This window comes from Passer domesticus, chromosome 3 (genome assembly GCF_036417665.1).
Source record: "Passer domesticus isolate bPasDom1 chromosome 3, bPasDom1.hap1, whole genome shotgun sequence".
Taxonomy (NCBI): domain Eukaryota; kingdom Metazoa; phylum Chordata; class Aves; order Passeriformes; family Passeridae; genus Passer; species Passer domesticus.
Genome location: NC_087476.1, coordinates 21,260,026 through 21,272,514, shown reverse-complemented (window position 1 = coordinate 21,272,514; position 12,489 = coordinate 21,260,026). Strand labels below are relative to the sequence as shown.

The window sequence follows — 12,489 nt, the reverse complement described above, 5'->3', positions numbered from 1 at the left end:
CACTTAGAATGGAAATACTGCTCCAGTATGAAAATAAATTCAGTATTCCATTCCTGGTAAATAGCTTAAAACAAGTGTTTTCTATTGCTTTCCTAAAAGATGTGCTTTTTTGTATCTCCAAAAACAACCCCATTCCTTCCACACATCCCCACTACTTTATCTCAGGAGTCTACAAGATAATACTTGAAACTTCACAGAAGTAGTAATTGAAGCATTTATGCCTCACTTCGTGGGAAAGAAGGAATCATTTATGATACAAATAAAACAAACAAACCTATATCCACAATATAGATAGCTACTAATGAACTCAGATTGTTCCTTCCTTCTTACTGAATATCTTCTAGAGTTCTTTTCACATAGCACATTTTGAAATGCTTTGGAATGCTAGTTGAAACATGGCCCCTTTCTTTACACAGGAGTAATTCCCCACTTCTAGGATAAATTAAAAGTTGAATTTTTCCATGCAGAACACGTACATGAGATTTTACTATATATTATTATTTCTTACACTGCCTCAGAACACCAATACTGCTGAGGCAAGTTCAGTGTGTTGCCTATTCCAGCACACAGTGCTGAGCCTGCTCAGTCCCAGAGGCAGGTCATCCAGAATGACCCCATGTGGTAGATCTCTACAGAAAAAACCAACATAGCTGTCTCTTTGGTGTCTGTTGTAGAGATTGCTCAAGGCCCAGAAACTCCATTTCCATTATACTTTCCTACTTTTCTTACCTTGTTCAGGTAACGTTCATTCATTGCTTTTGCTATTTGTTTTATTTCACAGCGCTGATCTGCATCCCTTTTCCTTTCATTTAACTTCTCTGCCAGTGTCTCAAGTTCTGTAAGAGCCATCTGTAGAGGTAATCTGTCAGGATGTCCTTTACTAGTGTTCTTCAACATATCCTGAGGGGTAATTATAAAACAAAAAAACCCCATCGGATTTATTTTCAAAGTCAGGTTCCAAAGATTACAGAATGTACAGTCACAACTACATTCTTGAGTACTACTAAAGAATAAGACTAATAAACACTTAATGAATATTCAGACAGCACATTACTTAACTTTCCAAATGTCTTAGTAATTCTTTAAAAATATACTGAATGGGATCACATACCTTCTTATTTAAAGAATAAAATTACAGAGAAGGGAGATAATATTAAACAATCTGGCAATCATTATTATACTATAATATGTATGTATCTATAAACAATTTAAAATGAAACTTTCCTGATATTTACTGTCATAATAATATTGTATTATCTTTATTACTTTTATTACTGTTATTACTTTATTACTGTTATTACTTTATTACTCCTCATTAAAACATGGCCAGCACACTCCTCCTAAAGTAGGAGACATTACTTCATTAAGGTCACAACAGCTCCTCCAAGTCTTTCTTTTTTGTAGGTATACAGTAGGAACAGTTTGAATTATACTCTGTCTCCATTCCCAGAGCACTTAAAAATCCCTATATATTCACTCTGTCTTTTTGCCACAATAAACTTCATGATTCCTGTTATTTCAAAAACTCTCACCATGGCTTCTGACTCACATGCTTTCCCCATGACTACCTCTGCTCCTTGACCCCCAGTAACTCCCAGATTTGCAGCCCAAAGCCTGCTCTCCTCTGTGGCACCTGCAAACACAGGTAACACACGGTGCTTACTGGGGTGGATCTGCTGTGCTGTGGAAGGAGGTACAAACAGTAAATTTGTCTGGAGCAGGTCTATACTGGGGAATTGTGCTCTTCTGCAGCTTGACTGCCTTTTGACATGACACCCAAGGACTCCCTGTCAAATCCACAGTTTCCATGGGAAAAGAAACAAGACACTGCAGATGAGAAGGAAGCTGTAACACACTCTAGCAGGTCCTGTGAGCCAATTGTCAGAGAGTGGACTGTTGTTCTGCATCTCACATGTATTCTAAACTATCCAAGGTATGAATTTAATCCTCTCGGTTTTTTCTTCAATGGAAATAATGCCACTAAGTTCCCAGTCATGTTTTGAAGTGTTACTAGCTAACAGATATAAACAAGTAGCATATTTGAACTACACCTTTATTAGAACACAATTTATAAGCTATATTTTACTTAGAAAGTAATCTATAGTAAATCTAGTTTATTAAGGCTTTCCTGCAGTGCCCTTACTACCTGTCCCTGCAATCAGACTATGAGATCAGCATGTTTAATGCACTGAAATTTTCTCTTTATTTCCCCATGATCTAGTGGTCACTTCCACTGCAAAATGATCCTATAGCAGAAGACAGCTACCTTGTAATCCCAAGGGGAAACTATGCAAGAATGCAAAAGCAGCCTCCCTTTGATAAACACTATTTACCTGCAATAGCAGAATGAACTGTGGAAAACGTTGGATAGGTTTCATCATTAAACCATACAGTGTAATGCGATCAGGGCTTGACTCCTGACATTGCTGTAATGCAAGAAAGCCACATTTACTACCATGAGCACATTTCCACCAGTTACAGAATGAAAGGAAAACATTTCCTAAAAATTCTTCTATACTGCTTACATTAATTATAAAAAGAAGACTACGGATTCCATTTACTATCAAGATTTAATTAAAAAATATTAAATCTTTTAGAAAAACCTGTCAATATCAAAATGATGGCCTGCCACTGAACTGAAATATCCTCTTAAATAAATACAGCTGGACCAAAGCCATACAAGCAATGCAGCACCTATAAATCTAAAACCTACCTATGGTTTTTAAGAGGAAATCTAAGAAAAACATCATAATCTCAGTGCTATGCAAACAGAGATTTTGATCTTCTTTATTAGAAGAAACAAAGGAAAAAATGTTGATTTATATTTGGAAATAAAAAGGTTAGAATTCATTATTTTAGTTATCACGAATGGCAGATAAAACCAGACAAATTTCTTTTGCATGTGCAAAAAAACCAGAAATGGCTGGAAAAAGGAAGGCTAGAGGATATACTCAATATTAAAAACAAAGCAATTTTAAATGATGTCAAAATGGTCTTGTGCTTAAATTGCTATTTATTGCTACAACTATCAACTTCACAACAATTTATTTCCATAGTTATCTATACAAACATCTATTTTTTTCCAAACAGCAGTAGTGGAGACTTTGATCTTCATTGCTGGTGGGCAAAAATAAAAAAGTAAATGTAATGAAGTGTCATCTGTCATTGGAGTTTGTCTGTGTTTCTGCAAGCAGAACCAGTGTGGCCCTAACAAGCAGTGATCCGAAGTGTGGATTATGTCTCTATTGGAAAAACATGCTTTTAACAGGAGAACATGTTTAACCTGTGACTACATGCTCACTAGAGTGCCATCTTCAAGATGCTTGAGGCTTCCAAAATATCATCCTGCGCAGAGCTGTCCACACTCTAAAAAGTTGTTAGTTAATTTAAGATCTGAAGGCAAACCTCTGCAACCCTTCTCTAGAAAACCTGAGAGTTGCACTAGGCACCCCGTTTTTACTGTTTTGTGGACTACTGTAACAGACCTGACAGAGTGACCAGCTCTAAGAGGTACAACTCAATCCAGGATGCCTGGGGAATGAGACAAGCTGAGCTCTCAGACTCTCAGCAATGTCACAGACAACCCAAAAGCCTTGCAATGGATTCTGTGTACTGTCTCTAAGGTGTCAACCCTAGGGATTCACAGCACTTCTACTGCTGTACCAGGCTGTCCATACATGTCATGCATGACAAGCATCATATGCAACAGGGCAGAATGCATTCTGCAAAAAAATCAACCAGTTTCAACCCCAAGCCAGAAACACGATCTCCAGCCAAATTGTTGTGGAATGGAATGTCTCACAACACAATACATAAATTGGAATTAAAATAAATTTCAAATTACAAAATGGTTTCATATGATGAACTATTTGAAGCTCAGCTGATATGGAAGAATCCTAATGTTTAGACAGATAAAGTAAAGCAAATACCAATAAACTGGTTTGAATAACAATAAAACTACACCATACTTCAAAACACATCCCACATCTAACAGCATGTTACTATGCCAAAAATACAGTACTGGAAGGGCATTCTCTGGGGTCTGTTTGTGCCAAATCCATAAAAAGGACCTTAAGTCCATAAAAACAGTGAGACAATATACAGTATCAGCAGTCAAATTTGCATATGCATACTACATATGCACTACTATTTTAAGAATGAACTAACCTTTAAGAAGTCTAAAAAGGCAGGTTTGGTGGCACAAGATTTCTTGAGAATCCCAACGGCTGTACTGAAGTTGTTTACATATTCACTGTATGCATCCAATACCATAGATTTAGAAAACTGAAAAGAAAAAATGCAAATCTTAACTAAAAGTACAAAAGACCTCTGCCAGCACAGCTATATAGATCTCTGGCTGTTGGGGACTCACTCAGAACTAAAGGCTTTGCTTGGCCTAGTACTGGATATACAGAAATACTGGTAATACCCAAAATAATCTTTCTGCAGAAGACAGGCTGGAAACAGAAAAATGTAACAGCTGTGAATGGCAAGAAATGTATTTACAGAAATTGTTTTATCTTGGCTAGAACACTGGGGCAGAACCTGAGGACTATGGGCAATCAAAGGGCCCCCTGAGATTCAAACTGACAACTGAGATCCCCTGATCATTTCACTATCTGTCTTCCAGATTAAATAAATCAGCAAAGTCCCAGGGCCTTCACACTCTGACTTCAGCTATTAAGGACTTACCAAAAAAGCAGACAGATTGTGTGGCCTGCAAACAGTCATGGGAGTAGTAAAATCACCACCCATTGCCTTCTTGGTAATTTAAAGCAGTAGCTAATTCTGTCCTTTACTGAATGGACTTCTGTTAATGATGGGACAGGGTTTTACAAATACTCTTTATCAGTGCCCCCTCTCAGTCCAAACTCAGGAATTCAGGACATTACCTACTGTGGTTTCCTTCTACTTGCACACTACTAGGAATGACTACCCATTTTTTATGAGATTCCGAGCCTCAGTCCCAGCTTAATTTTGGTGGGTTTGCGAATCTCTAATTTCTCATAAAAAAAATTCTTTACTCAGATGCCTGAAAGATTAATCAAAGCCTGAAAACTTTTCTCACAATCCCTTCACATCTGCCAACCAAGCTGAAGACATGTTGGTGTCAGTTTCCTTATCAGGATTGCACATGAATACTCTGACAGTTGCCACAGGCATTGGAGAACATGGGAATAAACCAACTAAGTTAGAAAGATATGGAGATGGAAAAACAAGACTAAAATAAAAACAGATTATCTGTTCTGACACATTTGCTTACTGAAGCAACAAAGACATCACCGATCATTTCAACAGAGTCCCACTCAGATACACGACTCGCCAGAGCAATCTGAAACATTGAATGGCACTGCAGAATTTCCTTAATTCGATAAAAGACCATTTTAAGTTTTCTTTCACTCAGTAATTTTGGTTCCATATCTGAAAGGGGCTTCTCATATTGCTGTGGGAAAAAAAAACAACAAAGCGAATTGATTTAAACAAACAAAAAAATGGACTTCTATAAGCTGAAAAACAAACTTATGCAACAGTGCACACACAAAAAATCACTGAGCATTTGGCATGAAGCATCTGTAGCAAAATCTGTGTTACTCATAGGACAGATTCTTTAATGATATTTAACGATTCTTTCTCAAATATTCAAAATTTTAAAATGCAAAAGATATGACGGTACCTCCAGGATTCTTTTGAGGGCATCCACGTAATTCTTCTCACTGTCAACTACAGAGCCCAAAATATACCTTCTCACAACCTGTTGAAACAACAAAGTTTTATGCAAAGCTCTAATCAAGTAACACATTCATTATAGTTGGAAATTATGATGATAAAATTCTCACATTAATAAAACAATAATATAACATTAATAAAACAAAAGAAATACAAAGCAATTTCAATACTGGAACTGCAATAAAAAAATACTGTACCTTTTCAAAAGTAATTTAATTTACTATTACACTAAAACTACTTACTTTAAAGAACACAACAATTATTGTAGCGATATCTGTATTATTTTCTGACTGTTGTAAGTCCAAACTTAACTTTTGAAACTCGTGTTTTGACTTTGGCATTTAACAATGCTTCTCAGGCACGTGGTGCAATTTTTGGGGCTGTCCTGTGCAGGGCCAAGAGCTGGGCTTCAATGATCCTGCTGATCTTCCAAATCAGGATATTCTATAATCCTATGTAACTTATATGTATATATGTAGGCATTAATGGAAACAATCATAGGTATAAGATAATGTTGACTACTTCAGTGATTTGCTACAACAAAACAGGAAACAATTTTTTCAAAAACAGTCCTAAATTTTATTTTTAGTAGGTTTTATAAATTCATTAGGAGCAACATGAAGGGCAAACAAGCAAATACTAACTGTCTTTTAAAGTTAAGGCCATATAAACTGAGAAAGTATCCAAGTCAGCATTCTCTGCTGGGCATTACCACGCATAAGTGAAGACCCCCAAGTTATCCACATTTATATGCATTGACAGAGTTGTAAGACCTTCAGGACAAGCTACCATATTTCACGCTAAATTACAGGCTATTTATTACACCTTCTTCTCTACCTTCTACTTCAGCTGAAATGTACTTTGTATGGACATGCGGGTGGCAGGACAGGAAGGACTGGAGAACCAGTGTGGTTTAGAACTTAAGCTTCTCATCATCAATTAGATTTCTTGCTGGTTATAAGGATTTGTTTTCACCCAAATCCATTTCCTAATCCAGCTCACTCTAGAGTTTCAAATGGGGACTGTGAAGGAGAAGACAGTACAGGGGTAGGATCAAACCACTTTCCATAAACACAGGAGAAGGAAAAACTGCTCATTTTGCTATTTTAAGCTAGCCTAAACGACCATGAAACTCAAATCTCAGGCTTGCTTCTTTCTGCTCCAGAACCCACAGCCTCCTGCCTTGTCCACCATCACTGCCTTTAAGTTTTCCACACTTGTATTTTGCATTATTAAATGCAGGTTATGTGGGAATTTTCTCTCAGGTGCTGGAATTTCAAAGGAGGACTTCAAAATTATCTGAGGCTTTGCTTAAGATATATACAGTAAAATTAGTTGTGTCTAATCTGTGTTTAGAATGGATTTATCAGTGTCTTATTTGGTATAGCAGATCAGTGGCTCTGGTGAATAATAATAATCCTACTTTTAGTCACAGTTCATTCTTCTGAAAAGAATAAACATGTTTAGAAATTAAAATTTCAGGCTCTATAATAGTAGTGGCTTCAGGCTATTGCAGTAGATATGAGCCCTAGCCTCAGTACTTGCAGGCACAGAACTTAAACAGAAGCCATCATGCCACCTGCTGTTTGAAGCCAGCATGTCCACAGAGCAGCTCTGCTGTGACAGGGCAGCTGTCCTGGAAGGGGACCCTGGCCTGGAAGGGGACCCAGGGCTGTGACCCCTTCCCACAGCCAGGCTATGCTGGCCCCCCTGAACTGCTCTGGAGTTTCTGTGCACCCAGCCCACGAGAGCCCTGCTGCCCAGCAGCCATCCTCCCCCACACAGCTGCTACACCCTCCAGTTTGGCGTCACCTCCAGCTGTGCTCTGCAGCTGGCATCCAGATTACTCACACCGGCTTTAAAGGCCAGAGGCCCGTGCCTGCTCCCGGGGGACAGCGCTAACGCTGACCGCGCGCTGCACTTCGTACCATGGACTCACTGAGTGTGGCGTCCTCACCTGTCCCCCACCCACCTTTTAGTCCACCCATACAGACTGTATCTCACCTACAGGAGTACAGGAATACTTCAGGAGACAGCTGAAAGCTCTGTTAAGGCAGAGGCAAGTGACACACTTTGCCCCCCTCTGCCCTTAAAGTCACCACAATCACCCATCCCCTCAGTCACCTCAAAGAGGCTCAAGCTGGTCATGCACAAATGGACTCTGGTCCATCTATGCTGATTTTTCCCCACTCACCCTCCTGTCATACTGAATGCAGACATAGCTCCCAAGAGCATGTGCTCCATCACTTTTGTTGGGACTGAGGTGAGGCCAGACTCAATTCTCCTTATCGCGGGTAAGAGCGTGACACTTTTTCCCAGTCTTCTGATCACTCTTTCCCAGTCTTCTGGTCTTAGATGACTGCGAAAGGCCTTACCCACAGCATCCTTATTTCCATCCCATCTGGTCCCACAGACACCTGTATGTTCAAATGGCCTCAGCTTCCCCAGCTGCAGATTAGGCTTCACCCCAGCAGACCTCACCAGTAAAACCCAAGGCAAAGGTGACACAGTTTTGATCCTTTATCACTAGGTCCATGCTCCACCAAGCAGTGTCTTGTGTTCTTCTCAGCCTCCTTTTGTTGCCAATGTACATGTCAGAAGCTCTTCACAGTTGCTTCTCACACCTCACTAGCTCCAACTGAGCTTCATCTTTCCTAACTCCCTTCCTGCCCACTTGGACAGCTCCTCCTGGGCAGATGAGCAATATTTGTCCTGACTTACACAACTATTACCAGTTTGCTCCAAACTACAAGCACTCTGGATTTTTTCTGCAAAAGAGGGTAAACTTTTTTGTACAAAACTGCTCTAGTTTTGTACCCTAGAAACTCAAATTCCTATTTGGAAAGAAGGAAAGAACATTCAGACTGATGCTGAAATCTCACATGATAATAAAATCTTACAGTAATGGAACACAGTTTGGTAGTTGCTTTGTTACAAGATTAGCACTTCAATGTGTTAAAAACAAGAGAAGTAAAAGGCAAAACAAAACAAAATCCCAAAAATATAGGACCTTCTCCTCAACTGCTCCTTAGTTTGGTTTTTTGCTCATTTTCTTAAAGTACTGACCAACTAACTCATTATTTGACACCACAAGTTAGAAAACTCTCATAACTCTCACAAGCTGTCATAGCAATACAGTAACATGAACCCAAGGGATTTCTTTTCAGCCAAAATTTCTTAACTGATGCTGATTTCAGTATTTTTTGAAATTATTTCCACAGTGACTATACACTTTGAGGTGGAAAACAGCAAAATTAATTCTTCTGTATACTTGACTTTACTGGAGATGATTTTTTTTTAACCAAGAAAAATTTTTGGATTCAAAGAGCATAAAGGATATTGTCTACATTTAAAATAAAAATCCCAGAGCACCTGGAACAAGATTTTCTGTTTCAATAAAAATGCTTTAACTCTCTCATTTTTTCATTCAAAACCATCACATTTAGTTTAACTGTTCAGGTAGTGAAACAATATAGTTCTTATAGATAATTTTATAATGCAAACTATTTTGTACCTCTGGGTAAATTCAGGACTGATGCAACTATATGCACATACACAAATTTTAAAAAAACTACTTATTCAGTTCTGAATTTGATGTCTATTTAATTAAAATGCCAGTATGTTTGAAGATCAAAGACACCTAAGAGCCACTGGTGCAGAGCTGAAGGGGAGAAAAAAAAGAAGACCATACTTCCCAAAGCTTACTACCTGCTGCTGTGATAATCCTTCAGGCATAGGAGTCATAATTGCTTCTGTATGCATACAGTCCACATCAATAAATAAATTTAGCTCTTCTTCTTCCAGACAAGATGATCTATGATCTACAAATAAATAACCAAATGTCAGCTTCTACATGTGGATTGAAAGAAGAAAAAAGCAAAACAAAACCAAAAAAGCAAAGACTCTATCATCCGAGCACAGAAATAAGGAATTTTCACTTACCAAAGAAAAGACATTTCCCAATACTTCTGTATCATCTGGGAAATCACATAAATGCTACCACCAATAGGTACTCTAACACAGAACACCTTTCAAATACATCCTAACATCCCACAGCTGCAGACAACCTAAGCATCTTTTGGTTGACCACTACCCCCTCCTCTCAGCCAGGAGAATGGGGCTGTCCACAGGGCAGGACGTGACAACTTGGGCTAAAGCACTACAGCCCCAGGGACAGCAGTTTAAAAATAAATGATCCCTGGGAAGAAACTGAAAACACCCATATCCAGCTAAAAAAATTCCATACACCCTTCTATAGCTGAACTAAAGTAGCCAAACTAACCAAAATGTTTGTTTTCATAATAAAGGAGTGATGAAATTGCTCTGTGGGTAAAAGTTTTACTGAAAAAGCACCACCGAAGTGCACTGATAGGTGGCAGTACATAGCCAGCCAAACAAGCAGACCCGAGGAAAGGAGACAAAGAAAGAACAGTATGAGAAACTGTCTTAGAACAAAAAGAGAAATCAGGGAAACAGATCTGATGGCTGGGAGAAACTTGTGAGTTTAGTTAACAAATTTTTTACTAGCTCCCTGCTAACTTGGAAAGTGGTTATGAGATTCAGCCATCCACAGATACACTGGGTCTGCAACCTAATCTCTAGAAATGTAAGAAGGAATGCCAGGTCCATTTTAACACTGCCCTGCAGACCATTTTCATCTGTTCTACTGCAAAAAGTTGAGGATACACTTTTTGATCACTTCATTTTGTGTACCTTTTTATATTCAAGCTGAGAATTAAGTAAATTGAGAAGCAGTCAGAGGTCATTACAGATGTAAGATGTGTCCTGGCCCATACAGCAACTTTACGTTACCTCTCTCAATAAAAATATTTTGTTCCAGCCTTATGGTTTTAACTTCCTAAAATTGTACATATAAGCTCTGAAGTTACTTCCATTTAATTAGTTGGGCAGACACTTGAGCAGAAAGATACACTATCTCTCAGACTTATCCTGAAAAAGAAACTGGTTTAATTTACCACCTGTCTCTTGAAAAAATTACCTGTGGACAGCTGCTGCCATGGCTCGTGACAAAGGACTGTCACTTGCTCTCAACTACAGAAAGAACACAAATACTTCTGTGGCTTCTTCATTTTACATCACTTTCTGTTTTCCCAACCCAAATTCAGCTTTCATGAAAAATCATCAAACTGATTAAGCAGTACAGTCTTTTCCCCTATTTTCACTCACTCTTAAGTATGGAAAGCATTACTCCTTACCAGTGATGAACTTTTTAAAATAGTCAACTACTTCTCCACTGAAAGACATGTCTTAACAGCGCATTCTCCTCACATTCAAGAGTTATTTGATGGAGAGACCTGGACAGATTTAGTAACTGTGCTGATTTTGACAGAGGTAGAATTAATTTTCTTCACAGTGGCTACTATGGAGCTACATTTTGGATTTGGACACAGGATTGATAATGTAGAGATGGGGTTTTTTTTGCTGAACAGAGTTTACACAGAGCAGAGGCCTTTTCTGCTTTACATACTGCCATGCTGGTGAGGGTACATGACAGGTTGGGAGGTCAGGACAGGTCACCCAAATTGACTAAAAGGATATTCCAGACCATATGACATCCTGCTCCATATACAAAGTGGGAGGAAAGAAGAATAAGGGGAGGGGACGTTCAGAGTGATGGTGTTTGTGTTCCAAGTAAGCACTGTGTGTAATGAGGCCCTTCTCTCCTGGAGATGGATAAGCACCTGCCTGCCCTTGGGAAGCAGTGAACTAGTTCCTTGCCTTTCTTTGCTTGTGTATGTCTTTTATGTTCACTATTACACTGTCTTTATCTCAACCCACAAGTTCTCACTCTTACCCTTCTTATTTCTCTTCCCAGTCCTGGTGGTAGGGAGTGAGCAAGTGGCTGTGTGGGGCTTGGCTGCTGGCTGGGGTCACACCACAGCAGTAACTTAACATCACTTCCATACTCCCATCTACCAGTACCTAGATCACACTGCTTGGTGGGACTTTTTGTTATTGTTCTTAAGTTCAACCTTCTCTGTGGTCCTCAGGTTTCTCAGGTCACTCAGGTTCTTGCCCCAAACAGAAATACTGCTCAAGATGACCATACTGTCATCTGAACTGAATATTACATCATACATTGATACATATTTGATATATATCTGATTTCTTGCATGTAGCTCTCACCTCCCACTACAAAAATTTGCCAGGCCATTCATCTTTTTTTCAGAAATTACTAGACAAGGTAACAAAGAGAAATACTGTAAATAGCACATACCTTGAGAAATGAAAGATTTTGTCCGAATGAAGGAACGACCCTTCTTCACAGCTGCTTTTGTCTTTTCAAGTCCATCTTTGGTACCTTCTCTAGCAGCTCTCATAAGCTTTTGCATCTGCAAGATAAAAAATATAGTCTACATGTTCAGTGAATAATAGGAAAGCATCTGAGCCTGCACACTTTTAGGCTATAAATATTTTCGAAGTCAAACGAATATATAATAAGTAGAGAGAACCATGAAAGCTCAGAGCCAAGCTCCTGTATTTCAAAATAAAATAGAAATTCGAGACAAGGACTTACTTCATGGAAATACTGCATGCAAGTTTCAAAGAGTAGAAATGCTTAAGAACCCTTCTGCATTCAAAAAAACTTTGAATAGTCTCAAATGTTATCTTACGGAAGAAATACCTACTACTCACAGGTCATTAACAGCCAGAGGTCTTGTCCATCTTTCACTGTCCAAATAACTCTTCCAAAGTATTTCTGACCTAAAGATAATCCCCTAGACTCAGTTATATATTAAC

General features: G+C 38.7%; 1 protein-coding gene across 8 annotated transcripts in view; it reads right to left on the bottom strand.

The window, feature by feature from the left end:
• ARHGEF10 (Rho guanine nucleotide exchange factor 10) overlaps positions 1–12,489 on the bottom strand; it is a 123,071-nt gene that overhangs the window by 55,965 nt on the left and 54,617 nt on the right. For all 8 annotated transcript variants that reach the window (XR_010358173.1, XM_064412115.1, XM_064412117.1 and 5 more), the window contains 7 exons: positions 11,966–12,080; positions 9,436–9,548; positions 5,675–5,752; positions 5,264–5,443; positions 4,168–4,284; positions 2,334–2,426; positions 730–900 (listed from right to left, as the gene is read on the bottom strand). Coding sequence is in view for 7 of the 8 variants with exons in the window: in XM_064412115.1 (XP_064268185.1) it covers positions 730–900; positions 2,334–2,426; positions 4,168–4,284; positions 5,264–5,443; positions 5,675–5,752; positions 9,436–9,548; positions 11,966–12,080 (867 nt within the window). In the remaining variant the exon portion in view is untranslated. The remainder of the gene's footprint in view (positions 1–729; positions 901–2,333; positions 2,427–4,167; positions 4,285–5,263; positions 5,444–5,674; positions 5,753–9,435; positions 9,549–11,965; positions 12,081–12,489) is intronic.